We start from the raw sequence: 26557 nt of genomic DNA, 5'->3' as shown, positions 1-26557 counted from the left end.
GCCCTTGGGCCGCCCTGAGGGGGAGGTGGGGCTTGCGAACTTCGGGGACGGGCCTCTGAGGCCTAGCATTTCTCCTCGGAAAAAGGAGAGGGCGTCCGACCAGCAGACATGGTGGAGGCCTGGTACATGGATGACTCCGCGGAGGATCAGAGGAAACCGCACAGATTAGAGCCCGGGCGTCCCGTCAGCCTGGAACAGCTGGAGCAACTCGGCGTCTTTTACTGGAAAGTAGGTTAGCGAGCGGGAGGGAGGGAGCCCCCGGTTTCTACCTCGCTCCGTGACCCCCATTTGCACAAAGCTGGAGCACCCCCGTAGGGGAGCGCGCCGCACGTCAGGGCCGGCGCGTCGCTCGTTCCGGAGCCCGGGGGACGTAGGGGCTGGCGCCAGGTCCTCCGTGGGCGAGGAGACCCTCCGTGGGCGGGACTTCCGCCTCTGAGAATCGCGATTCCCGATCGGGAAGGACTTGACCTGAGGCAGCGGCGAGCCCGCGGAGAGGATGCGAGGAACCTTAGTGCGCCTGCGGGTTTTCGGTAGCCGGGCCTAGCCGAGGCCTCCCCGCCCCCATCGCCGCAGCAGGTGCAAGTCACCGGGGGCGGTTTAGGCTTGAAATCCCCCCTCTTCTCACGCGTGTTAGCGGGGTGGCCCTGGGCCGCCGCTCTCTGTAGTTTGGCAGTCGTTCACAGACGTCCGGGAATGGAGTGCGGAAAACGTATCCTCCCCGGTTCAAATCTGGCTTCCGACATTGACTAGCCTAGTGAGCCCGGACAGGTCGGGTAACCCTGCTTGCCTCAGTGTCCCCGTCTGTAAAATGAGCCGCGAAGGGAAGCGGCGAGCCCCTCCCGCATGTTTGCCAAGAAAGCCCCGCGGACGAGCCGGGGGGGTCACGGAGTGACGCACGCTAACAAATGGGGATGAGATCGCCCCTCCCTCACCGGAAGCGCTCTTGTGGTGATCGAGGAGATAACTTGGAAAGTGCTTTGGAAACCCTAAGTTGTTTTTTAAAAAATATTCTTATTTTGGGGTCTATGAAAATTCTGGAACTTTATCTCTAACAAGTATGGCTGTGTGTGGATGACTAAATTAAATTCGGGGGTAAATTGGGTAGTGGAGCTTAGCACGGGGGCTGGCACACAGTGGGCAATAGATGTCGATTGATTTTTTTTTCCCTTGGGCTATTTCAAGTACTGTCAGTCTTTTTTTTTTTTTTTTTTTTTAATTTTTATTTAATAGCCTTTTATTTACAGGTTACATGTATGGGTAACTTTACAGCATTGACAATTACCAAACCTCTTATTCCAATTTCTCCCCTCCCCCAGATGACAGGATGACCAGTAGATGTTAAATATATTAAAATATAAATTAGATGCGCAATAAGTATACATGACCAAACCGTTATTTTGCTGAAGTACTTTCAGTCCTGTGCTCCTAGCTCTTAAAGTTGAGTGAGAGCTTAGGGTCCTCAAAAATTTAAACGGAATGTCCAGCATAGTATTATGAGTTCCGTAACCGAGGGAGCTTTTACCTTTTATGTGTTATTAGATCCTTTAAGATCTGGTGAAGTTTATGGTTAGACTTCTCTAGAATAATGTTTTAAAACGCATGAAATAAAATACTTCGGATTACAAAGAAAATGTATTGAAATAATTATCAAAAATAAAAAAAAACAAGTTGGAGGACCCCAGCTTAAGTCTTCTCCAATCACCATCCATACCTTTTTACTGTTGAGGCTCAGGGATAATTAGATGCCCAAAGTCACACAGATAACAGACCTGAGATTTGAAGTTAGGACTACTAATTCCAAAATTCTTTTCATTTACCCCGAGGCACCTTTTAGTGTTAACGTCATCTCCAAAAGCAGCTTTCTTACTTTCCTATTTTTTCACAAGACCAATAAATCGAGAGCTGTAATAGATCTTAGGTGGTCCAGCCCAACTCCCTCATTTTACAAATATAAGGAAGGGATAGATAATGAGAGACTTCTGTGTGTCAAGCCATTGGGCTAAATGTTTTATTTCCTTTGATCCTCCCAACTCTGATGTAGGAGCTCTTTGGATTCCCATTTTTTGTATTTCCCACATGAGGATGATTTGTCCAAGGTCACACATAGTAAAAGACCAAAGTAGGAGTTAAATGCAGGTCTTCTGGACTCTAGTGCTCTATCCTCTTGTGCCAACTAGTTGCCCAAACTGAGGAAACTGAGGCCCAGGGAAATGATTTGTCAACACAGAGTCATACTGATAGTGAGCACATCAGATGCAGAATTTAAATCTGTGCCTTCTGGCTCCATGCCAATGCTTTGGAAGCAGGAAGAGGTGGCAGGAAGCAATAGTGCCCCCATCTTTGAGAAAGTATGGTTACTGATAATTGTGGAAATATGTGTGGGAGAATTACATGTTTAATATATATTGGATTACTTGTTTAGTGGAGGGGGCAGGGAAAGGAAGGAGAAAAAATTTGGAACACAGGGTTTTGCAAGGGTGAATGTTAAAAACTATGCATATATTTTGAAGCTTTACCAAAAAAAAAAAAAAAAAAGAAAAAAAGAAAATATGCTTAAAATGTGCTTCATTTTGCAAAAATTAGAAGCTACTTGTGAGAAAATAAAGGAGAAAGGAAACTGGATTTGCAGTCAGTAGACATGGATGGACATCCTGACTACTAAAATCCCCTCTTTGAGATGATGGACAAGTCACCTTGGGTCCATCTCAAAAAAGTGGACATAATTTCTGGTTTAATCTTTTCCCTGATGAAGGCCTAAATTGGGATTAGGGTTCATGGTGTGTGTAGAGCATTTAGCTGAATTCAGTTCAGAAAAATATTTGTGTCTAGGGATGCAGACATGAAAAAATGACAGACCTTTTTTCGAGACCATCTGGCCTGTGGACTAGGAAACTCAGTCTAGGGAGGGTAAAACAGCAGCAAGGTCTGTGCCAAATGCCTTGAATTGGAAGTAGGAGAGAACGCTTTTATTTGGGAGGACGGTAACCTCTAAAATGGCTCTTGAGAGAAGGTAGGAATTTGAAGAAAAGAGGATGGTCAAAGAGAGTTGGAGGAAAGCACATTCCAGATATGGGGATTAGTAAAATCAGAGGAATCAAGAAGAAATCAGGAAGATTGGGTACAGGCAGTAGTGCAGAAATCACACATTTTTTAAGCTTTCTGCTCCTTCCCTCTGGCCCCCAGCAGCAAATTTGAAAGCCTAAATAGGTTTTCTGTGCTGTGAGTATTCTAGATTGACCTGTTTCCCTTCATACCTTTGGTGTCTAGTCCCTTGACAAAGGAATTAATAAGTAAGAAGTTGTTGGAAATTGAATCTTAAGGTCTCCACATAGTTGCTATTTCAAATTTAAGGGAGCTTAATTTTTTTTTAAATTAAAGCTTTTTATTTACAAAGCATATGCATGGGTAATTTTTCCAACATTGACCCTTGCATAATCTTTTGTTCCAAATTTTCCCTCCCTTCCTTCCACTCCTCCCAGCTGGCAGGTAATCCAATACATGTTAAATATGTTGAAATACATGTTAGATCCAATATATGTATTTATATTTATACAGTTATCTTTCTGTACAAGAAAAGTCAGCTCAAGAAGGAAAAAAAAGAAAAACTGAGAAAGGAAACAAAATGCAAGCCTATAACAACAGAGAGATTGAGAATGCTATGTTGTGTTCCACACTCTTTTCCCATGGTTCTCTCTCTGGGTATAGAGAGCTCTCTTTATCACTACAGGGCTTAATTTTTTTTTTAACATCAGTTTTTTTCTATATTATTGTTCACTCTTTTTTAGTCATGTCTAACTCTTTATGACCCCATTTGGGATTTTCTTGACAGAGATCTTAGAGAGGTTTGCCATTTCTGTCTCTAGTTCATTTTATAAAAGAGGAAACTGAGGCAAACAGGATTAAGTGATGGTTTAGTCACATAGCTAGTAAGTGTCTGAGGTCTGATTTGAACCCAGGAAGATAATTTTCCTGACTCAAGGTTTGTCACTCTATCTACTTTGTCACCTTAACTACCCCTAATTTTTTTTCTATGTACATTCCTTTTTTAAGAAATCTAATTTTTATGTTATTTGTTATCTTGTTTTTATTCTTATTATCTAATTTTTTATATCAAAATAGCTTCTGGATATATTTTCCTCTTCCTGCCCTACAAGTGAGTCTTCCCTTGTAATAAGAAAAAGCAGCTTAGCAAAAAAATCAACACATCAGATCTATCTGACAGTATATGCAATATTCTATACTCGTAGTCCCCCAAATCTGAAATGAGGTGAGGGAGGTATATTTTCTTAGCATTTCTCTTTATAAGTCATTATATTTGACCATTTGTATTTTTTTTCTGACAAATATTTATTGACAACTTCCTACGTTTGCATGGGGAGGTTGTAAAGAAACGTGATAAATTGTTCCTTTAATTCAACAATGTAACATATATTAAGTGCATGATACATTTATGAATGTTTATTAACAATTTATAAATAATATATTCATAAATGTATAAGGCATTCTGTTGGGTACAAGGGAAACAATCCCTGCTTTCAAGGAGCTTACATTTTACTGAGTGTTTATAACATGTACACAAATAAATATAATTTTGAGAGACAGAGAAAGGAAAGACTAACATCTTTGGATTAAGGCTCAATAACCTGAATTGTATTTTGGAGGAGAGCAAGGAGTACTCTTGTATAGAAAAAAAAAGAAAATGGAATGTCTTGTGGGGAATAGCTATTGAGGAGTGAAAATTGATGTGTAATGTTTAACATATATTGGACTACTTGCCATCTAGGGAAGGGGCTGGGGAAGGGAGGGAAAATTGGAACACAGTGTTTTTGCAAGGGCTAATGTTGAAGAATTGTCCACGAATATGTTTTGAAAAAGAAAAAGTTATAATTTAAAAAAAAATTGAAGTGTAGAAATATGAGATAAGTGCTAAAGTGAGGTCACCAATACAATTGTGGAAGCAGAGGGGAAAAAACTACTTAGATTCCTTTTTCAGCTCTGCCATCATTTAACTGAGTGACCATGGGCAAATCACAGTCTCTTAGGTAACTTAAGTTACCTAAACTGGAAAATGAGGAAATTGGAGCCCTGAAATTCTCTAAAAATTCAGATTAAAGAGGAAAGAATTAAGAATAATCAGAAAAAAATGTGAAGGCTTAAGCTAAACCTCTTGAAATGAATAGAATTTGGAGAGGCAGAATAAAGAGGGTCGGTTTTCCAGGTAATAGAAGAACTTAAGCATGGGCCCTGAGTTCTCATGTAACTATAGCCTTTGTGAAAAATCTAGGGAAACTGGCCCAAGTAGAGTAGAGGGTGCATATTTGGAAATATTAAATCCATCTCTTTGTTGTTTATGTGAAGTTGCAAAAGATTTTGGAAGTTCCATCGGACCTCTGAAAGATTTTCTCTCTTCTTTAAATAACTTATTTAGTGCATGTACTTTATCTTGAAGAATGTTTCTTTGAGTTTCTTAAACTCTTTTTTTAAATTGTCAGTTTGATGAGCTAGTTAGATAGAAGAGCATAGAAGAAACTTGTTTTAATTTTCACATTCCATATAAAATACTATTGTTTCCATACCTTCTGTAGACATAATGGGTAACTTTAGGTTTAGCAAAGGTTTGTGTGCATTCAAACAATTATTTTATACTTATTTAAATTTGTAAAAACCTTAAAGTGCCCTTTATAAATGTGAGTTATTTAATATTCTTTTCTTCTGAACTGTTCTTTGTTGTCACTGTTATCAAAACCTTTTGTGATGGTAGGATACTTTAGGTTCTTTGTTAAAAAAAGGTAAAGATAAAGAAAAAGGTAAATTTGAAGAAATTGTTGAACCTATCTTTGCTAAGGAATCTATCTCTTGGTAATTAGTAGGTGCTTGATAAATGCTTGTTGAATGGATGGAAATAAGTGATTAAGTGATGGATAAAAGTAAAGGATGTACCTGAAAAATTCATTTTATCTCTTCTGGAAGACATAAAATGTCAATCAGAATTGGAATTAGATATTCATGTCCAGTGCTCTTTTCACCAAGATAAAGGACTTGATTTTGTGTATAAATTATATAATTTGTATGTGAAATATAGTGTGTGTGTGTGTGTGTGTGTGTGTGTGTGTGTGTGTGTCTTCTCTATGGCTTAGTGTAATGATGGGCACATTCTTCAGAGCAAAGGATCCTCTTCAGTGGAGGCAAGCACTTACTTTGCTCCTGTGGTTTGACTTTTAATTCTTTAAATTCTCATGTATCTGAAATCTAAATGATTGGGAAGCTGATATAAAAGTATTATTTTTCTTTTGCATATTTTACTGATTAAAAAAAATTAGTTGAGAGATTTTAAATGTTTTTTACCCCCTCCCCAGCATGGCATTCTGGATACTACTTACAATCAGCAAACATTTATTAAGCACCTATTATATGACAGACACTGGAAGTTCCTAAAAGAAACAAAAGCAAAAATAGAACAGCCTCTTCTTGTAAAGGGCTTACATTCCATCAAAACAGACAACATATAATTACATAAATTATATAAAAATATATAAATTACATAAAAATAAGAGGAGACAATTTTAGCAAAGAGGCAGGTGGGAGGAGGTGGTCAGGAAGGATGAATATCTCCAGAATATCTCATTCAATCAATATATTTAGCATTTTAAAAAGCAGTGAAATTGGTTGGAGTTTGAAAAACATGAATTTAATTCTTGGCTCTGACAGCTTCTCAAAACTAACATTGTATTTGTTTTTCATCTATAAAATGGAGATGGCAGTATTCTTTACATCACAGCCTTCTTGTGAGAAAAGCACTTTGTAAATCTTAAAGCTCTACTAAGTGAACAAGAGCTATCATTATTATCACTGATAGATAATTGATGCTTTGATTATACCTGTCAGTATGTACTTATTGAATCAGGAAATGGCCTAGCATACCCTAATCAAGACTACACTTTTCTGGGCCACCTCTTTGCTTAGATGGTGAAGCTCAAGGAGAATTTTCAATTCAGCAAAGATTTATTGATCTCTTATATGCCAGATACTGTGTTAAGGGTCAGGGGAGAAATGGACCAATACAAAGAAAAAAGGACCTTACTTTCTACTAGCCAGGTGACTTTTGATGGCTGCAGCATGGAAAGGTATTATCAGCAACTTCTGGGCCCCGTTTCAGAATTTAGTATAAAATATCCTTGATCTGGTAGTGGCAGCTAGGTGGATTAGAGTATCTAGCCTGGAGTCAGGAATACTTATCTTCTAGCTGTGTGACCCTTATTTAATTACTTAAGCTGATTTGCTTTATTTTTCTCATCTGTAAAATAAGGTGGAAAAGGAAATGGTGAACCACTCCAGTATCTTTGCCAAGAAAACTCCAAATGGAGTCTTGTATAGTTGAAAACTACCCTTGATTTGATAGATGAGTTTTGCAGAATTTGGATGGATCCTTCTCAGGTGAACTAATATAGGTGGATGAGCTACTCATAAATCAATCTCCAGCTGGGTCTGAAGGGTCCCTTCTAATACATGTCTCCTGGGAGCTAGTTACATTCTGGGGAGAGGGCCAATGCAGCTTTGAGGGCACCACATAGCCCATTTCAGCTGCCCAGGCACGGTATCTTAGTATATTAGTTAGCAAGTTTTTATTAAGGTTAAGGCATTCACCATGCTTACTAAAGGCAACTGTATGGCACAGTGTAAAGTACTTAGCACAGTTCCTGGCACATAAAAGTATCTTAATAAATGCTTATTTCCATCCTTTCCTATCTGTGTGCCAGGCACTTCAATCTAAAAATAAAGAATAAAAATACAATGCTCTCAAGGAATTTACATGTATATAACTGAGTGTTTAAGATATATACAATTTAAATGGAAAGTAATTTTAGAGGAAAAGGGACTATTTTGAGTAGGGGAGAAGCAGGACATAGAATAGGACCTTTTCTGCATCATGCAGAAGGTGAAATTTGATCTGAGTTTTATATTTCTTTTCCCTCACTAGTATTTTATTTTCCCAAATACATGTAGTTTTCAGCATTCATTCTTGTAAGATATTGTGTTCCAGATTTTTCTTCTTCTGTTACTTTCCCCTCCCCAAGATAGCAAGCAATCTGATATAGGTTATACATGTACAATAATTTTGAATATTCTGTAGTTGTCATGTTGTACAAGAAAAATCAGACCAAAAGGGGGTAAAACACAAGAAAGAAAAAGCACAAACAAAAAAGGGGAAAATACTATGCTTCAATCCATTTTCAGTTTTCATGTGATTGGCGTTTTCCATCCCAAGTCTATTGGAATTGCCTTGAATCACTGCATTGTTGAGAAGATCCAAGTCTGTCGCATTTGATCATTGCATAATCTTGTTGCCGTGTACAATGTTCTTTTGGATCTGCTCACTTCACTGAGAATCACTTCATGTAAGTCTCTCCAGGCCTTTCTGAAATCATCCTGCTGATTGTTTCTCACAGAACAATAATATTCCATAACATTCACATACCATAACTTATTCAACTATTCTCCAGCTGATGGGCATCCACTCAGTTCCGTTTCTTGCCACTACAGAGAGGGCCGCCACAAACATTTTTGTGCATGTGGGTAATTTCCCCTCTTTTATGATTTGAGCTGAGCTTTAAAGGAAGGACTTGGAAGTGAGGAAGGAGAAAACCCAGGTTGGGCGAAGCCGAGGCATGGAGTCAGTATGTGCAATGCTGGGGAGGGAGGGGCAGCATGGCTATATTGTGGAGTACATCTAAGAGTAAGGTAAGAAAGCTTGTAAAAGACTGCGGTCCAATCATGGGTGAGTAAAGACTTCATCCTGTGTTACCATTGGTCCCCTTCCAAAACAAAGGGCAAACCGCAGGTGTGAAGCCACTTTACTGGACAAATCATGGGTTGCAATCCACCCATGAACCGACCTAGTTGTCTCTCTACGTAAATGTAGGAGTTTGCTTTCTTGTCCCATTGTCTCCTAGCCCTGTGCCATCTCTACGCCCTCATTTCTCACCCCACAATTTATCAGTTTCTGACTCTTGAAATTGGACTATTCTGACTTCAGGTATTGCGGGTCTCAGCTATGGTCGATTCAGGACCTTTGAGAATTTTATAGATTAAAGTTTGGCCCACATATAATGAAAACCCAAACATCTCATGGGATGAGTTTGTGTGCTCCTTGCTTTACGAGGGCAGCTGGGTTAGGAAGAGGCTTGGCAAGCAATTTGATTGAGCTCACCCCTGACCATACCAGCCCCTTATATGGAGAAGCTGCAGAACTGCAGTAAAGGAATCAAAGCTTTGGGAAATCGGGCCAAAATGGAGGAATAGGAGATAGAGGGTCAACTTGGCGTTTTGGTTTCGTGGACTTCATCTATGCACTGATGGTCAGTTCCCCTCCATCTTCCAGTGTCTATTGTTCCTGTGGGTATTCAGCAGACACTGCAACGGACAGATGTCCATGGCTTATATTGCTGTGCTTCCCCCTCTGACCCAGGCAGGAAATGTCCTTCCTTTGGTGCCGGGTGTTGGGAACCTTGGAGGATCACCTCACAATAGACAACATAACCAATTCAAGAGAAGAGGGATTTTGGCCATATATAGGTGTGCACATTTTTAGGTCGCATATGATGTTGGGAAGGTTCTGGGGACAGAGTGGGCTGTAGACAACTTCACCAGATTTGTCTGTGGAGGATTTAGCCTGGAATCTTCCTTATTTACTTGTGTGAACTTGGCTTAGTTACCAGACTTCTTTGGGCCTCAGTTTCCCCATGTGAAAAATGAGGGGGTTGCCCATCAATTAGGGAATGGCTGAACACGTTGTGGTACATGAAGATAATTGAATATTATAGTTCTATAAAAAATGATAATTTTAGGTTTTAGAAAGGCCTGGAAAGGTTTATATGAACTACTGCTGAGCAAAACAAGCAGGACCAGGAATACATTGTACACAATAACAGCAAGAATGTGCGATGATCAACTATGCAAGAATTGGTTCTTCTCAGTGGTTCAGTGATTCAAAGCAATCCCAGTAGTCTTTGGACAAAACATGCCATATGCAACCAGAGAAAGAACTAAGGAGATTGAATGTAAATCAGTACATGCCATGTTCACTTCTTTTTTCTGTTTTTTTCTTTCTCCCACGGTTTTTCCCTTTTGCTCTGATTTTTCTTTCCTAGCATAATTCATAAAATAATGTGTATTAAAAAGAAATAAACTAAAAAGAAAAAAGGAAAAATGAGGGCGTTAAACTAGACAAACTTTACAATCCTTTCCTGATCTAGATCAGTTGAGGGAATACTGACCCTCTCTTCTAGAAATCCCTATATCTTGAAGTGCTATAAGGCCTGATTTAATGAGGTAATTGTGCCACATATTCCCAATGGAATTGAAATTTCCTTTGATTTGTACCTCATGTAAGTACTCAAGTTTCTTTATGTATTGGTTTATTTTCTTTTAGTATCTGTCCCCTGTGCATGTATAAAAAGATAAAAAAATATATAAAATATTGTGAACAAAGTCAAGGCTCCAGGGCTTTAATTTATATTTTTTTGTTTTTCTCCTAGAAAAGCATAGTATCTTATACATAATGAGAATTCAGTTGAACTGAATTGATATTGCTATGATGGTATAATCTTCTAGATGATGTTGTCCAGTCCAAAAAGGATTGTTATTGTAATTATCTGGGTAACATGAACAAAAAACTCTGAGATAGAAATAAATTTAGAGTTTAACCTAATTAGGCTGGTGACTGTCTTGAGCTCTTGGGTTTTCTAAAGATATTAAATCAATGCTAGATATACTAGGGAATGTTCTGTTCACCTACAGTCTCAGACATTATAAGTGCAACCAAATATGCTATTCCAAAAACCCAAATTTAGACACTTGGCAAATCAATCACCCTGACAGGCCCTTTCCTGTTCTATAACATTTGCATCTACTAGACTTCATCCAGAGTCACTGGGATTGATCCAGTAGATGAAGGATAGTTGTCTACTAGCCGATTGTCTACTCTCCAAGCAAGCATGATGTCTGTATTCAGGGGAAGATTGGTCACAGATGGGCTTTTTGCACTTCTGCTTGTTTCTAAATACTCCTAGCAAGATGTTCTTTCCTTGCGGGCAGCCTACTAGCAAGTCCTAAGGATTTATTCAAATATCTGCTTTGTCAGTAGCTTTTGGCTATGATTTTGACTTGGTGTGAGTCATGAATTTATGTGCTCAGGTCAAGAAGCTGAATGAAGAAAGAAAATCAGTATCAATTGGTAGGCAGTGTGCACTTTACAAATATTATTTCATTTGATCCTCACAACAATTTTATTATTCTGTTATTATTCTCTTTGTGTAATTGAGGAATCGGAGAAGGTTAAATGATTTGCCCAGTCTTGCAACTAGTAAGTGTGTTAGGTGGAATTTAAACTCTGGTCTTCACGATTGCAGGCCCTACACTATCCAGTCCCTACCAAGCCTGCTTTAACCCTGCCAACCATCCTCTTAGATCCACCTCATACAAAACACTTTTCAGGATTATATGCTTTTTGCCATCAGGAAGACTAAGCCAATTTACTTACTTAGCCCAGTGTGCAGTTGTACAATAAATATCCAGAAATATGGGTTTCCATGAATTAACTTCTGTTCAGTTTTTTATTTTCTTGTATTCAGCATAGCAATTAGTTGGTTGACCAGGAAATTTTGAGTGTGCCCAAACTAATTTGCAGGCAATTTACAGGTGCTATGGATATTAACCAGAAAAGCCTTTTCTAAGATATTTTTAAATAAACAACAGTTTTTATGCTGTCAAGTTAATTTTGGCATTCTCTATTATGTCCAATAATGTATTAATATTTAAATATGGTATTTTCTTAATCATTTTAGCTGGATGCTGACAAGTATGAGAATGACCCAGAGCTAGAGAAGATCCGAAAAGAAAAAAACTACTGCTGGATGGACATCATAACTATTTGTAAAGACAAGTTGCCAAATTATGAAGAAAAGGTAAGAGAAATCCTTAACTATTTGGAAGAGAAGAATCTATTAGTGACAATAGACTATATCCAGATTTCTTTTCAATGAGAAGGAATTTATCTTGGTATTTTTGAAATCCCATAATAAAAGTAAAAAATAGAATAACCAAACAATAATTGAAACAAAAAAAAAAAAAATAGTATCTAAAGAAGGACATAGTAAAATTGTTTTGTAAACAAAATTAATTTGGTCTTCTACTACTTATTCTGATCATGGCGAGTTAATTCCACTTTGTGTATTTTTATACCATGAGTATTATAGAATTACAGAACTAAAATGGGTATTCAAAAACTTAATGAGTTTGTAATGAACCAATATTGAACTAGCTTGTGGCTCTAGCATAAATAGAAGCTGATCGCTTTTCTGTGAAGAGAATCTATTGCATTTCTTAACTGCAATCTTGAATCAGGTCTGGGGAAGGGTTCTGATCAGTGAGTCAAGCAAGGTAGGGTGATGGAACCTCTTGTAAACTTAGGGGAAAACACTATTCCCCTATCCTACTCTTACTGTAACATTTCACGGTTGGAGGTGCAAGGAAGACCCTCCTTACACAACCTTATGTCTATGGAAAGAGCTGTGGACTAGGAGGCAGAAGATCTGCTGAGTAAAAAATCCCAGAGTAGCTGCTAACTCTCTGGGTAATCAGGGTAATTCATTTTACCTCTGGCATTTATTTCAAGCAGTAATAGCTGAGAAAAAAGGTTCAGCTGTGACTACTAATACATAAGAGATTATAGCAAGTGACTTAAGGAGTAAGAGGAGATAGATTTTTGTAAATTGGATTGGTTTAGAAATGCTCCATGAAAGAATGGGACTTGAGTAGGGTCATTAAAGGGATGGGTAGGATTTGGATTGATGAGTGAGTGAGAGAATTCTCTGGAGAAAGGTATAAGCAGATAATATAACAGCTAGAATTTAGATAACACTTTTTGATTTAATTTTTTTTTTTGCTTATTGCTTCTTCTTATTATTATTATAATAGCTTTTTATTTACAAGATATATGCATGGGTAATTTTTCAGCATTGACCCTTGCAAAACCTTCTGTTCTAATTTTTCCCCTTCTTCCCCCCACCCCCTGCCCTAGATGGCAGGTAGATCCATACATGTTAAATATGTTAAATACAATATATGTATACATATCCATAGTTATTTTGCTGCACAAGAAAAATCGGACTTAGACATAAGGTAAAAATAACCTGAGAAGGAAATCAAAAATGCAAGCAGACAAAAACAGAAAGAGTGGGAATGCTATGTTGTGGTTCACACTCATTTCCCAGAGTTCTTTCACTGGGTGTTCTCTTCATTATTGAACAAATGGAACTGATTTGTTGTCATTGTTGAAGAGGGCCACGTCCATCAGAAATTGATCATCATATAGTATTGTTGTTGAGGTATATAATGATCTCCTGGTCCTGCTCATTTCACTCAGCATCAGTTCATGTAAGTCTCTCCAGGCCTTTCTGAAATCCTCCTGTTGGTCATTTCTTACTGAATAATAATATTCCATAACATTCATATACCACAATTTATTCAGCCATTCTCCAATTGATGGGCATCTACTCAGTTTCCAGTTTTTGGCTACTACAAACAGGGCGGCCACAAACATTTTGTCACATAAAGGTGCCTTTCCCTCCTTTAAGATCTCTTTGGGATAGAAGCCCAGTAGAAACACTGCTGGATCAAAGGGTATGCACAGTTTGATAACTTTTTGAGCATAGTCCCAAATTGCTCTCCAGAATGGCTGGATGTATTCACAATTCCACCAACAATGTATCAGTGTCCTTGTTTTCCCATATCCCCTCCAACATTCATCATTATTTTTTCCTGGCATCTTAGCCAATCTGAGAGGTGTGTAGTGGTATCTCAGAGTTGTCTCAATTTTCATTTCTCTGATCAATAATGATTTGGAACACCTTTTCATCTGACTAGAAATAGTTCCAATTTCTTCATTAGAGAATTGTCTGTTCATATCCTTAGACCATTTATCAATTGGAGAATGGTTTGATTTCTTATAAATTAGAGTCAAATCTCTATATATTATGGAAATGAGGTCTTTATCAGAACCTTTGACTGTAAAAGTGTTTTCCCAGTTTATTGCTTCCCTTCTAATCTTGTCTGAATTAGTTTTGTTTGTACAACAGCTTTTTAATTTGATATAATCAAAGTTTTCTACTTCGTTATCAATAATGATCTCGAATTCTTCTTTGGTCACAAATTCCTTACTCTTCCACAGGTCTAAGAAATAAACTCTCCTGTGTTCTTTTAATTTATTTATTATCTCATTCTTTATGCCTAGATCATGAACCCATTTTGACCTTATCTTGGTGTATACGGTGTTAAGTGTGGGTTAGTGCCTAGTTTCTGCCATACTAATTTCCATTTTTCCCAGCAGTTTTTGTCAAACAGTGAATTCTTTTGGATAACACTTTTAAGATTCACAATGTGCCTTACAAATATTATCACATTTTACTTTCACATCTTTGGGAAATAGGTGCTATTATTACCCCCATTTCACAGATGAAGAAACTGAAACAGAGAAGACTGTATGGTTTTTCCATGCTTGCACAGGTGGCAGGTATCTGAGGCTGAATTTGAACACAACTTTTGATTCTGGATCCAGAACTCTAGCCACCTAGCTGCCTGGTCTTTGGGAGGGAACAGCACAAAATAGGTTTGAGGGAGTGTCAAGCTTTACTAGCCTAGTCAGAAAAGAGGGTTCAGAAGTTTTATGTTTTGCTTTCTATTTATGATTTTTTTAAAGCAAGCAATAATTGTTTCTTTCCCCAAATCCCAATATTCCAACATGCTTATGAATAAAAAAAAACCCAGACTTTAAATTGTATTCAAGCTAACTTCTGATTATATATTTGTTATGTAGCAAATTAATTACTAGCCTAGTCAGAAAAGAGGGTTCAGAAGTTTTATGTTTTGCTTTCTATTTATGATTTTTTTAAAGCAAGCAATAATTGTTTCTTTCCCCAAATCCAAATATTCCAACATGCTTTTGAATAAAAAAAACCCGGACTTTAAATTGTATTCAAGCTAACTTCTGATTATATATTTGTTATTTAGCAAATTAATTTTCTTAGATTTCATACCTTTTTCAAGGATATTTGATATAAAGAAGAAAAAATTATTCTTTACTGTTTTAGATATATCTGATGGAAACTTTTATTAATTTAGCGTTCTAAATCCAAACATTTCTAACTTAGAAAAATGTCAAAAGAGATACCTAGGACATCTCTGAGTCTTAAGACAATTTTGAAGTAATATTTATTCATTAGATTGTAAGCCCCATGAGTGTAGTATTTTTCTTATTTGCACCTCCTAAATTTAGCTCAGGGTTTGCCATATGGTCCTTAATAAGTATTTATTGTATTGTAGTTATAGGAATTGTAAATAAAGGAAAGGTAATGTTAGAATGCCGTTTAGGGCTAACTTCCATGTACTGTTCTCTGTGACTGAAAACATTTCCTCAGTGATCAAAAAAAAATCTTAATCCTTTCTAAATGGAAAAGGGTAGATGATGTTTTTCCTACCTTAGTTTTTGTTTTTAACCTCTCACACATTTATCCAAAGGGAAATGTTTTTTAGGCTATAGAAATATTTCTTAGCCTTTTCTATTGATCTTTAAAAGATGTTTTAATGTGCTTTTGCACCAGTCACACTTGCTTCTCTTCAAATATCAATGTCATTAATTTTGTACATTCAAAATTTATCAGCTTTAAATTGAAATTACCTGTTACCTTTTATACTTGCTTTTATCCCTTGTTTTGTCAATTCACTTTCTGGTTGTAACTATGAAGGTTACCCAATTTTTTCTTTTTAAAATAATTTTTATTAAGGTCTTTTGTTTTATTTTCTGTCACCATAATTTCTTTTAATATCTACTTCAATCCTAGAGAGCCATCCCATATAACATGGTAATTTTTTTAAATAGCAAAAGAAAAAAAGGGAAAAAAAATCATCTAATGGAAAAGTCTGAATTTATAGACCACCCATCTCTACAAAAGGATGGGGTGGAAGTATCTTCTCATCTCTTTTTTCCAGCCATGCTTCTTTATAATTTTGAAACATTCACTTTTGATTTTGTGTATGGTTCTTTCTGTTTACATAGTTTTTGTTTCATTGTTTACCTAGTCATTGTATATATATATATATTTTTTTTTTTGGACTATTTTTTACTTTTCACAATTGCATGTAGATCTTTCTATGGTTCTCTGTATTCATCACGTTCATCATTTCTTATAGCACAGTAATATTCCAATACATTCATATCACAGTTTCACTCATTTCCCCAGTGAATGGGTATAATTTTCTTTGGTTCGATTTCTTGGGAGTCTTTGAGAGCAGCCTTCATTTCAGTTCAGTAATTGCCACAAGAACAGCTAAGTGTTAAAAGTCCAAATCCTTTATTATCTCCTTCCTGGGGCTGGGCAGCTTTCTGGAGAGCCTTTCATTCTGGCTTTGGTCTCGATGGGGGAAGTGCAGAAGTCCAGGCCAGCTACCAGGAAGATGGAAGATCAGATTGAATTTCTCCCCTTGGTTCTGAGAGTTTAAGTTCCTGCCTCTAGTCCTTTGTCTTCTTTGCCTCTGAGAGCTTCCCCTCTGTGGCTCTCAGTCACTGCTTATATGCTCCACACTGAGTATAAACCAATCATTATATCATTAGGAAACCATTATTTGTTGTAAGATTAAATAAATCATACTGAACCGTGCTAAACTAGATAATCATTGTCTCCTCAGTTCCACTTAGTACCTTGTTTCAAGTTCTGGCCTATAACAAATGGGCATCTACTTTTTTTCCCCCAAGTTTTTATTGTCACAAAAATTATTGTAATACATATGGTAGTATATGTGGTACTTTCTTTTTGTCACTGATATCTTTGGAACATAAGCCTACTAACAGAGTCTCTTAGTCAAAGAATACAATTATTTTAGTCATTTTCTTTGTATTATTCCAAATTGCTTTCCAAAATGATTATGCCAATTAGTAACTCCATCAACAGTATACCAGTATGCCTAACTTCATAAAACTCTTCCAACATTGATAATTGACATCTTTTGTCAGTTTTGCTAATTTACAGGGTGTAGGATAAAACTTCAGGATTGTTTTGATTTGTATTTTTCTGATAATGATTTGGAGCATTTTCTTCATGCGGTTAATAATTTGTAATTTTTTTGAGAACTTTGTTTTAATCCTTTGACAATATAACTAATTGGGGAATGGCTTTTGACTATATGTATGTATCTCTCTCTCTCTCTATATATATATATATCTATATCTATAATAAATATGTAAAAATAAATAAATATAATAACATTATCCATAGAGAAATTTGATGCAAAGATTTTCCCCCCATTTTATTGTTTTCCTTATCTTAAGTGCATTAATTTTATCTGTATAGAACTTTTCAGTCTCATTAAAGTAATCTATTTTATCTTTTGTAATTGCCAATATCCTTTGATTAAGAAAATATCTTCCATCCATAACCATGAAAGTTATATATGCTTCTCTTCTAATTTTTTTTTAATAAGCATAATCACTAACATAAAGTCCATATTTCCATTTAAAGCACATTTCCGAATATGATTTAAAGTGTTTGTCTAACCCTTAACTGCTTTCCTGTAATGTCCGGGCTAGCTTTCTGGAGGTCCTTTGGATGGTCTCAGCAGGATAGACACCACGAACATAGTTAAGAATACAGTCTAGATTCTTTATTCTGGCCCAGTCTTGATCTTAGTGCAGGAAGCTGGAGAGCCACCAGGAGGCTGGTCAAAGATAGTGTCTTCCAGTCCTTTTTAGTCCTTATATTGTAGTTACAGCATTATAGCATACTGATTATGTGTAAATTTAGAAAACCATGCTAAATACTAAGTATGTATATACTAGAGAACCATTATCTCATCAATTCCACTGAGTTAACACCTTGTTTCAAGTATACTTCTCTACACTTTGCAGTTTCCACTGCAATTCTTTATTAGATAGGGAGTTCTTTACTAAGTAATTTATGTTTTCTGGTTTATCAAGCAGTAGGTTATTGAATTCCATTGTTTTTGATTCTCCCTTGTCTAGTTTGTTGCATAGATTTACCTCTATTTTTAAACTTGTAATAAGATGTGTTTTGATGACTGAAGCTTTATAATACGACTTAGGATCTAGAGGTGCTATTCCTCCCGCATTCCTTATAGTTTTAATTATTTCCTTTGTTATCCTAGATCTTTTGTTTTTCCAAATTTTGTTTTTATTTGACCAAATCTATAGAATATTCTCTTGGACATTTTATTGGAATAGTACTAAAAGTGTAAATTGATAATATTGTTATTTTTATCACACTGTTAGGGTGCAGCCATGGGCAATGAATATTCTTCCAGCTATTGAAGGTATTATTTATTTCCTCAAAGAGGACTTTGTAATTAAATCTATACAAATCTTCTGTGTACTTTGGTAGAGTGATCTCAAGATATTTTATGTACTTTATAGTTATTTGGAATGAGATTTCCTTTTATTTTTTTCAGGGCTTTCTTACATAAAAATCCATGTAAGTTTTGAGGATTTATCTTATAGCCTGTAACTTTATGAAGCTATTAATTATCTCAGATTAGTATCTTTGCTGATTCTTTAGGGTTTTCTAAATAAACCATTATTACATCATCAAATAGAAATAGTTTTTATCTTTACCTAGCTTTCAACTTTTACTTTCTTTCTCTTGTCTAATTGATATTATTTATATTTCGCAAACTATATGAAGTAATTGTGGGGCCAATTAACATCTTTCCCTTGCTTCCATATTTATTAAACAAGATTCTAGGCTGTCTATGCGGTGCTTGCTTTTGGTTTTAGATAGATAACTCTGATTCTTTATTATATAGAATGTTCCACTCTTCTATTTTTATGTATTTCAGTGAGGAAATTTGGGGGGGTATAATCTGGAGGTTTAGAAAGCTCTTCATCCCCACTTCTGTTTTCCTTATTCTCTTGAGATTTCTGCCTCTTTTCCTTCAAATGAATTGCTGTTTTGTGTAGCTCTGTAGAATATCCTTCTTCTTTTTGATTGCTATTCTTTTCAGTTGTTTTTCAGTCATGTCCAAACTCTTTGTAACCCCATTTAGGTTTTTGTTTGGTTTGGTTTTTTGGCAAAGATAATGGTTTATTTGCCATTTTCTTCTTCATCTCATTTTATAGATGGGGGAATGCAGGTAAAAAAGGATCAAATTATTTGACTCAGGTTTGCACTGCAGTAAGTTCTTGAACTTAATAAGATGAGTCTTCCTGACTCTGTGCCTGATACTATCTACTACGCCACTTAGCTGCCCAAGTTTGTTTGCTTGAGCCATTCCTAAATCTGTATATGAATTTTAAGTAGGATCTGTTATTTTTTATTGTATTGGTGCATCCTAGCCATAAACACCCTTTTATCTCTCCACTCATTTTGTCATTCTTTATTTCTTTGTATAAGTACCTTGCAGTGTTACCTTATCTTTATTATGTCTGTTTAAAGCAGGGATTCTTAGCCTTTTTGTGCCATGGACTTCTTTGGCCAGGGGGGTGAAGTCTATAGATCCCTTCTCAGAATGTTTTTAAATTCATAAAATAAAATACATAGAATTACAAAGAACATTAATTTTATTAAAAGTGATCAAAATAGCTACTTGTGACTGATGATGTATCCCTGATGCAGAGAATCTGGAAAAGCCCACATGGTATGTGACTGAATTTCCATTTCCTTACAGTTCTGCCCACCCCCAAGTAATTTGAAGGCAGGAGTCTATGAATGAGGGCCTGTTAATTTGCATATTGGATCTTCACTGATAATTCTCTTCTCCTTTAGATCAAGATGTTTTATGAAGAACATTTACACCTTGATGATGAAATTCGCTATATCCTGGATGGAAGTGGGTATTTTGATGTAAGAGATAAAGAGGACATGTGGATCCGCATCTTCATGGAAAAAGGAGACATGATAACGCTTCCCGCTGGGATTTATCATCGCTTCACCCTGGATGAAACGGTACAGAATTTATGACTTCTTGTCTTTTTTTTTTTTTCCCTCAAGTGTAAAACATACAAATTGTGATTAACTTCTGCCACAGACCCCAATAGCCTTGTCCCTACTTGCCAGATGAAAACGTAGGTGTGGGTATTGACTGGCGTTACTCGTGGCTCATATCTTTTTGCCAAGCAAACAGCCTAGCATAGGTTAGTAATTGGAACATGGCTGTTTTATTTTATTTCATGTTTATGTAGGTCATTTGTTTTCATATATTCGTATGTGTAGGAGCACTAGGTGGCTCAGTGGAGGGAGTGCCTGATCTGGAGTCAGGAAAAACCTGAGTTCAAATCTGGCCTTAGACACTTACCAGCTGTGTAACCCTGGACAAGTCATTTAACCTTGTTTGCCTCTGTTTCCTTATCTGTAAAATGATCAAATGGCAAGGCATTCTAGTAAAGCCCCCAAGGTGTTCACAAAGAGTCAGACATGACCAAAAACAGTTGTGTACCTTATAGACTACGACTCTGGGCAAATTTAGTTCCCCAGTGATATAAAATGAAATAGATTAAAAAAAAAATTCAATGAGAAAAAAAAAAATGAAATAGATAACTTATTTGACATTGTCCAGCCAAGGAATAGTGGGCAAACAGGAAATCATGCTCGGTGAGTTCAGATTTAGAGAGAGAAGGGTCCTTAGAGTCTATTTTACAGTTTACAGTTGAGGACACTGAAGTCCAGGAAAATTAAGTAGCTTGCCTAGTGTCCACAGCTAAGCTAGTGGGGGTGCACGAGCTGGCATTTGAACCTCAGTCTTCCTGATTCCAAATTCTAAGCTCTCTCCATCATACTGCTTCTTGATGCAGGAGTAATGGGAGATAGGAATTACAACTCAATTTTATGTTTATGTTTATTGAATTGAATTGGGTCCAACTTGCATTTATCAGTGTCACTGCTAAAATTCCCATTCTTCTCGGTCCCCATCTCTTTTTTTTACTTCCCTCCCTATCAACATGCTAAGGACATGTATATATTTGCCAGCTGCCAAAACTCAGGGTTTCCCTGCAAACACATTCTCAGGGAAACTCTTTCAAAAGGGCAGTAGAAAAGAATATCTGGATGTCAGTTTTGTATTCATATTGATGCCTGCTTTTTCTGACATTGGCAAATTTCATAATCTTGGTAGTTAGAAATAATTGGGGATAGGAGGTGGGACACAGGTATTGACAGTACATTGGAAAGAGGCCTGGCTTTGAAGTCAGAGGAGCCTGGATTTGAATCTTAACCCTTATACCTGTGGATATAACCCTTAACCTGTGGATAACTCCTTTCACTTTCTTAATCGTGGGGTTTCCCTATCTGTTAAATGGGTAGGACAGTTTTGAAAGCAGAAATAGGTCTGAGGTTCCTGCTAGCTCCACATCCATGAGTTTCTGATTCTATATTTTAATGTCTCTGGGAAGCAGAGGTACTTTTGTGCTTCTAGGGCTTAAAGCTAAACTGGGTTCTGAAAAAAGGCTAAAATAAACCTCTAGAGAAGGAGCCTGAGAATTGTGTCTGGAGTGCTCATCTCTATTCCAACAATTCTGCTGACTGAAATAGAGAACCTTTGGGGAACCCTTTTGGCAGGGAATAAAACCCTAAGGAAGCTTATCTCAGTTTATTTCAGACAACAAATTCAGACTTGCTATATTTCAGTAATTTGTTTTCTGTTTTTCTAGAACTATGTTAAGGCAATGAGGCTGTTTGTGGGAGAACCGGTCTGGACACCGTACAATCGTCCAGCTGACCATTTTGAAATTCGAGGACAATACTTGCAGTTTCTGGCCCAAAAAGCATAATGGTACTCACTGGAGACTGATTCACCACTTGGAAAAGGACCAGACGTGATAACTAAGCAAAATATTTAACAGTTTCCTCTTTTCTTCCATATCATGGGTCTTAGTTTAGTTTTTTTCTTTTCAAGATTGTCTGATTTAAGAAAGGAAAAGTCATTAATTCAACATGAAATGAACTGAGATTATGGACAAATCCTTCTTTAATAAAAAAAAAAATTTTGTTTTGGTTTCTCTACTATAAAGCAAAAAATCTGGCTTGGGTTACATGGATTTAGATATTTAAAAATATGTCCCTAAAATTATAGAGTAAAATGCTTTTTTGGTATTATCTTTTACGAATGATTAATCCCATTCTAGTACTATGAAGGGTAGGTGTTTATATATCAGGTAAGCATTAGAAATTGGTTCTACAGAAGGTTTTGCAAGGGACAATGTTGAAAAATTACCCATGCAATATGTTTTGTAAATAAAAAGCTATAATAATAAAAAAAAAATTTTAAAAGAAATTGGTTCTAATTGATCTCTTGATTCTAACTCTTTTAGATAAAAAATACTACATGGATTCATTGTTATCCAAATTATTAGTATTCCTATGACATGAAACTTGGCAGGCACATCTACTGATTGCCTACATCCTGGAGAATCATATCTTTTCAATATTGTTAGAAAATCTGCTTAGATTTTCCAGTGTAACCTAATTGTTTTGTGATACAGTTGTATCTTATTACTGTGTTTGTTAATTAAGTTCCACACAAATAATCAAACCGAAAATGTTCAACTGCTAACTTTTAAAAACTAGTCTTTTAAAATGTCTTTTGCAAAGCAAAATTTTATAATTATTGTAGAAATTAAATATTAAAAAGAATAAAAATTCAAATTTTCTTTATTGCTTTTTTAGCATCCTTTCTGGTACTATACTCAGGGCCTCTTGTTTCCCATAGATTGTGCCTTCCCTAGGGTTCTTAATGTCCTCTTTTGAGGGCATGATATGGTATGGTCTTGAGACCCTTTAGTATGCTGGTTATAATGGAGAGCCAAGTTTATCAATGTTCTAAAATGTAGGACCCAATATTCCAATTACGGTCTAATGAAGACAGTACAGTTGCCTAGTTTTTACTGGGTAGGTTTTCTATGGAAAATTTATGAAAGGATGCGGAAACAAATTGTAAAGGGTACCCATCAAAGGGTACTGACTAAAAGGCTTCATATATATCAAATTATAGCAGGATTCTGCTCTCAGAGTCCTCTCAGTCTCAAAGGACAGAGGTTGGGTCTAGAAGTAAGAAGGAAGCACTCTGCTAACTCCTTAACACATCGCTTCTGTGGAGAATGAAAGAAAAAGCAATCACACTGGAAAGGAAACAGGGGATGAGATGTCTTCTCAGGACAGCCAGGGGTCAGGTAGCGAGATATGGTCATTAACCTAACCTAAAATTGACCATTGGCCAGATAACCATAGACTTTGGGACCTAAAAGTTATAAGGAACCAGAGATGGAAAGGGAGTGAGACAAAAGGAAGTGGAGGCAGAGAAAGTAGAAAGAAGCTAGGGGCTTGTGAGAGGTGGGGCTAGGTAAGGAAGAGAATTAAGGGGATTATAAGGATTGTGGGGCTTTCCATCTCAGCCAATGGTAAATGAACCATAGGGGGAAACGGTGGCAAATAACTTTATTAAAAGGCCAGTTTAACCATGTCACTCATCGTGTTCAATAAATGTCAATGATTCCCTAGAATCAGCTAGACACTCTTCTGTTTGACCTGGGCAATGTTGACATCAACAGTGTTTGGGCCTAGCTGGGTGATATGATGATAGTGGGTATTAGAGGGGCTTGTTCTGAATATAATAATGGAGAGGGCAGCATGAGATTATGGGCCTTTTCATAAGAAAGTGGCAAATCTTGCTTAATCTTTGTCCAGAACCGACATCTATTTAGATGGTTATACTTTGATATGTATTCTCTACTCATTTTTGTCTTTTTAAATATTAAACCATTTCATAAATTTTCCATAGAAAATCTACCCAATCTTGTATTGGGAGCCTTCTTATTAGGAATTTTGGTATTTCATGGAAACCCATTCTCTGTGCAAGTTTGTCCTTTTATCCCATGTTTGTTACAGGAGCAACTTACCTCCTTTTCTTGTTATATGTGTCCTTGGTGATAGTTTTTATTGTACTTTTTGCCTGTAATTTGTCACTGATAACATATGCTGCAACCTGCTCATACCCATCATGCAATTTTTCATTGCTCTTATCTACACATGTTCAAGTTTACTGACTTCATTTGCAATGCAATATCTCAGTGAATATGTCACTTTTCATATTATTCAAATAATGGCATGCAATTGGATAGGCAATCTTAGCTTGGGAAATTTGCAACCTGAGAGAATTTTGTAGTTAAAAAGATGAATTTACATGTTAGGGAACAGTTTGCAGTTATTGATTATCTCCTTGATAAGTTATACAGGTTACCTTTTCCTTTTCTGAGCATCCTTAATTCTTAATAAATGCACTAATTCTTTCTGTACTCCATTCCTGTTTCCCTGGACTTTATCTAGCAGCATCTTCATCCTGAAAATTCACTCCACTCTGGACTTTTCACCCTGGGAGTACTATCCTTGCTTCTTCTGATTGACTGGTTTCTCCCAGAACTGTCATTGTAAGGAAAGTTCCCAGACTGTTTGTGTTTTTATTCATCTTAAAAGGCCTGCTCTACTTCCCACCCCTGAGTATTGTCTTTCCACTTAGATTGTAAGCTCCTTGAGGGTTAAGACTGTCTTTTGCCTCTTTTTGTATCCCTAGTGCCTAACACGGTGACTGATACATGACAGGAACTTAATAAATGCTGAATGGTTTGATTAAAGGCAAGAATTGCTTTTTTTCCCCTCCTACATATATTTGTGCTTCCAAAGTGCCTGGTACATAATAACACTTTAATAAGTAGTTGCTGACATCCACCTTTGAGTGCATAACTTAAAACTTTTCCTTCATCTTCTCTGCCACCCTCCCTTACTGTACTTCCATAATATCTCTTCTAGCCTTCTGTTAGATTGTGAATACTTTAAGACATAAATGATGCTTTTTCTGTGTCACTTAAAGAAATTAATAGTGTTTGGTTCTAATAGGCACTCAAGAAATGTTGGATGATTGAATGCCGATCTCAAAAAATTAGGTCTAGCTTATAAAGATCCTTGATTCCATGGGAGTTTTTTCTGCCAACTTAGTTTTGTCCTCATTTATTTATTTTTAATATACCTTGCTTTATGAATCATGTCAGGAGAGAAAAATCAGAACAAAAGGAAAAAAGCATGGGAGAGAAAAAAAAATAACACCAGAAAAAAGAAGTGAACATAGCTTGTGTTGATTTACATTCAGTCTCCTTAGTTCTTTTTCTGGATGCTGTTGGCATTTTCTGTCCAAAGTCTATTGAGATTGCGTTGGATCACTGAACCCCTGAGAAGACCCAAGCCTTTCATAGTTGATCATCATATGTTCTTGCTGTTATTGTGTACAATGTATTCCTGGTTTTGCTTGTTTTGCTCAACATCAGTTCATGTGAATCTTTCCAAGTCTTTTTAAAATAGGCTTGTTCATTTTTTATAGAATAATAATATTTCATTACCTTCATATATCACAACTTGTTTATCCATTCCCCAGCTGATGGACATCTCATTTTCTAATTCCTTGCCACCACAAAAGGAACTGCTACAAACATTTTTGTACACATGCGTCCTTTTCCCTCCTTTATGATTTCCTTGGGATACAAACCCAGCAATGACACTGCTGGGTCAAAGGACATGCAGTTTGATAGCCCTTTGGGCATAATCCCAAACCACTCTCCAGAATGGTTGGATTACTTCACAACTCCACCAACAGTGCATTAGTGTCCCAATTTCCCCATATCCTCTCCACCATTTATCATTATCTTTTCCTATCATCTTAGCCAATCTGAGAGGCGTGAGGTGGTACCTCAGAGTTGTCTTAATGTGCATTTCTCTAATCAATAGTAATTTAGAGCATTTTTTAACATTACTATGGATGACTTTAATTTCATTATCTGAAAATTATACATATCCTTTGGCCATTTATCAACTGGGGAATGACTTGTATTATAAATTTGACATAACTCTTTATATATTTTGGAAATGAGATCTTTCTCAGAAACACTAGCTATAAACATTTTCCCCCAGTTTTGTACTTCCCTTATTAATTTTGTACAAAAACTTTGTAATGTAATCAAAGCTGGCCATTTTGCCTTTCATAAAGTTCTCTAGTTCTTTGATCATAAATTCCTCCCTTCTCCAAAGATCTGATAGGTGAATTATCCCTTGCTCTCCTAATTTGCTTATGGTATCACCCTGTATGCCCAAGTCATGTATTCATTTTGACTTTATTTTGGTATGGGTGCCCTCATTTCTTGAGTAAACATTTCTTGTATTTCTTTTTCTACTTCTTAGCTATTTAGAAGAAACCCTTTCTTTCATATAAATACTTTGCTTCTCCCTGGAATCTTTTTAACCTAAAAGTACATTGGTCAGTGGGTAGAGGAGGAGCACAATAGTCTTCCTAATGTGCTTTCATTAGAAGTAATGTGTTATTCTTTCACATTATTCCATGAGTGCTACTTAGCAGGTTGTGATTAAATTCAGACCCAGCTATTAAGTTCATTTTGCTGTTACTTCTGCCTTAAAAGAAAGATTTTTCATCAAATTTAAATTCCACATGCATAGCCAAAAAA

General features: G+C 36.5%; 1 protein-coding gene across 2 annotated transcripts; it reads left to right on the top strand.

Annotated features, from left to right (window-relative positions):
- ADI1 (acireductone dioxygenase 1) lies at positions 1-22329 on the top strand. Of its 2 annotated transcripts, none has more exons than XM_031951172.1 (4): positions 1-228; positions 11844-11963; positions 19827-20006; positions 21707-22329. In XM_031951172.1, the coding sequence occupies exons 1-4, from the start codon at positions 109-111 to the stop codon at positions 21824-21826; spliced, it is 540 nt and encodes a 179-aa protein (XP_031807032.1). In that variant the 5' UTR covers positions 1-108; the 3' UTR covers positions 21827-22329. The 2 variants fall into 2 exon arrangements, with proteins under 2 accessions (XP_031807032.1, XP_012395346.1); XM_012539892.3 differs by lacking the exon at positions 1-228 and adding an exon at positions 788-968.
- The last annotated feature ends 4228 nt before the right edge of the window (positions 22330-26557 follow it).

The sequence above is a fragment of the Sarcophilus harrisii genome, chromosome 2, assembly GCF_902635505.1.
Source record: "Sarcophilus harrisii chromosome 2, mSarHar1.11, whole genome shotgun sequence".
Taxonomy (NCBI): domain Eukaryota; kingdom Metazoa; phylum Chordata; class Mammalia; order Dasyuromorphia; family Dasyuridae; genus Sarcophilus; species Sarcophilus harrisii.
Note: the sequence above shows the minus strand (reverse complement) of the source record. Positions and strands in the feature narration are given on the sequence as shown.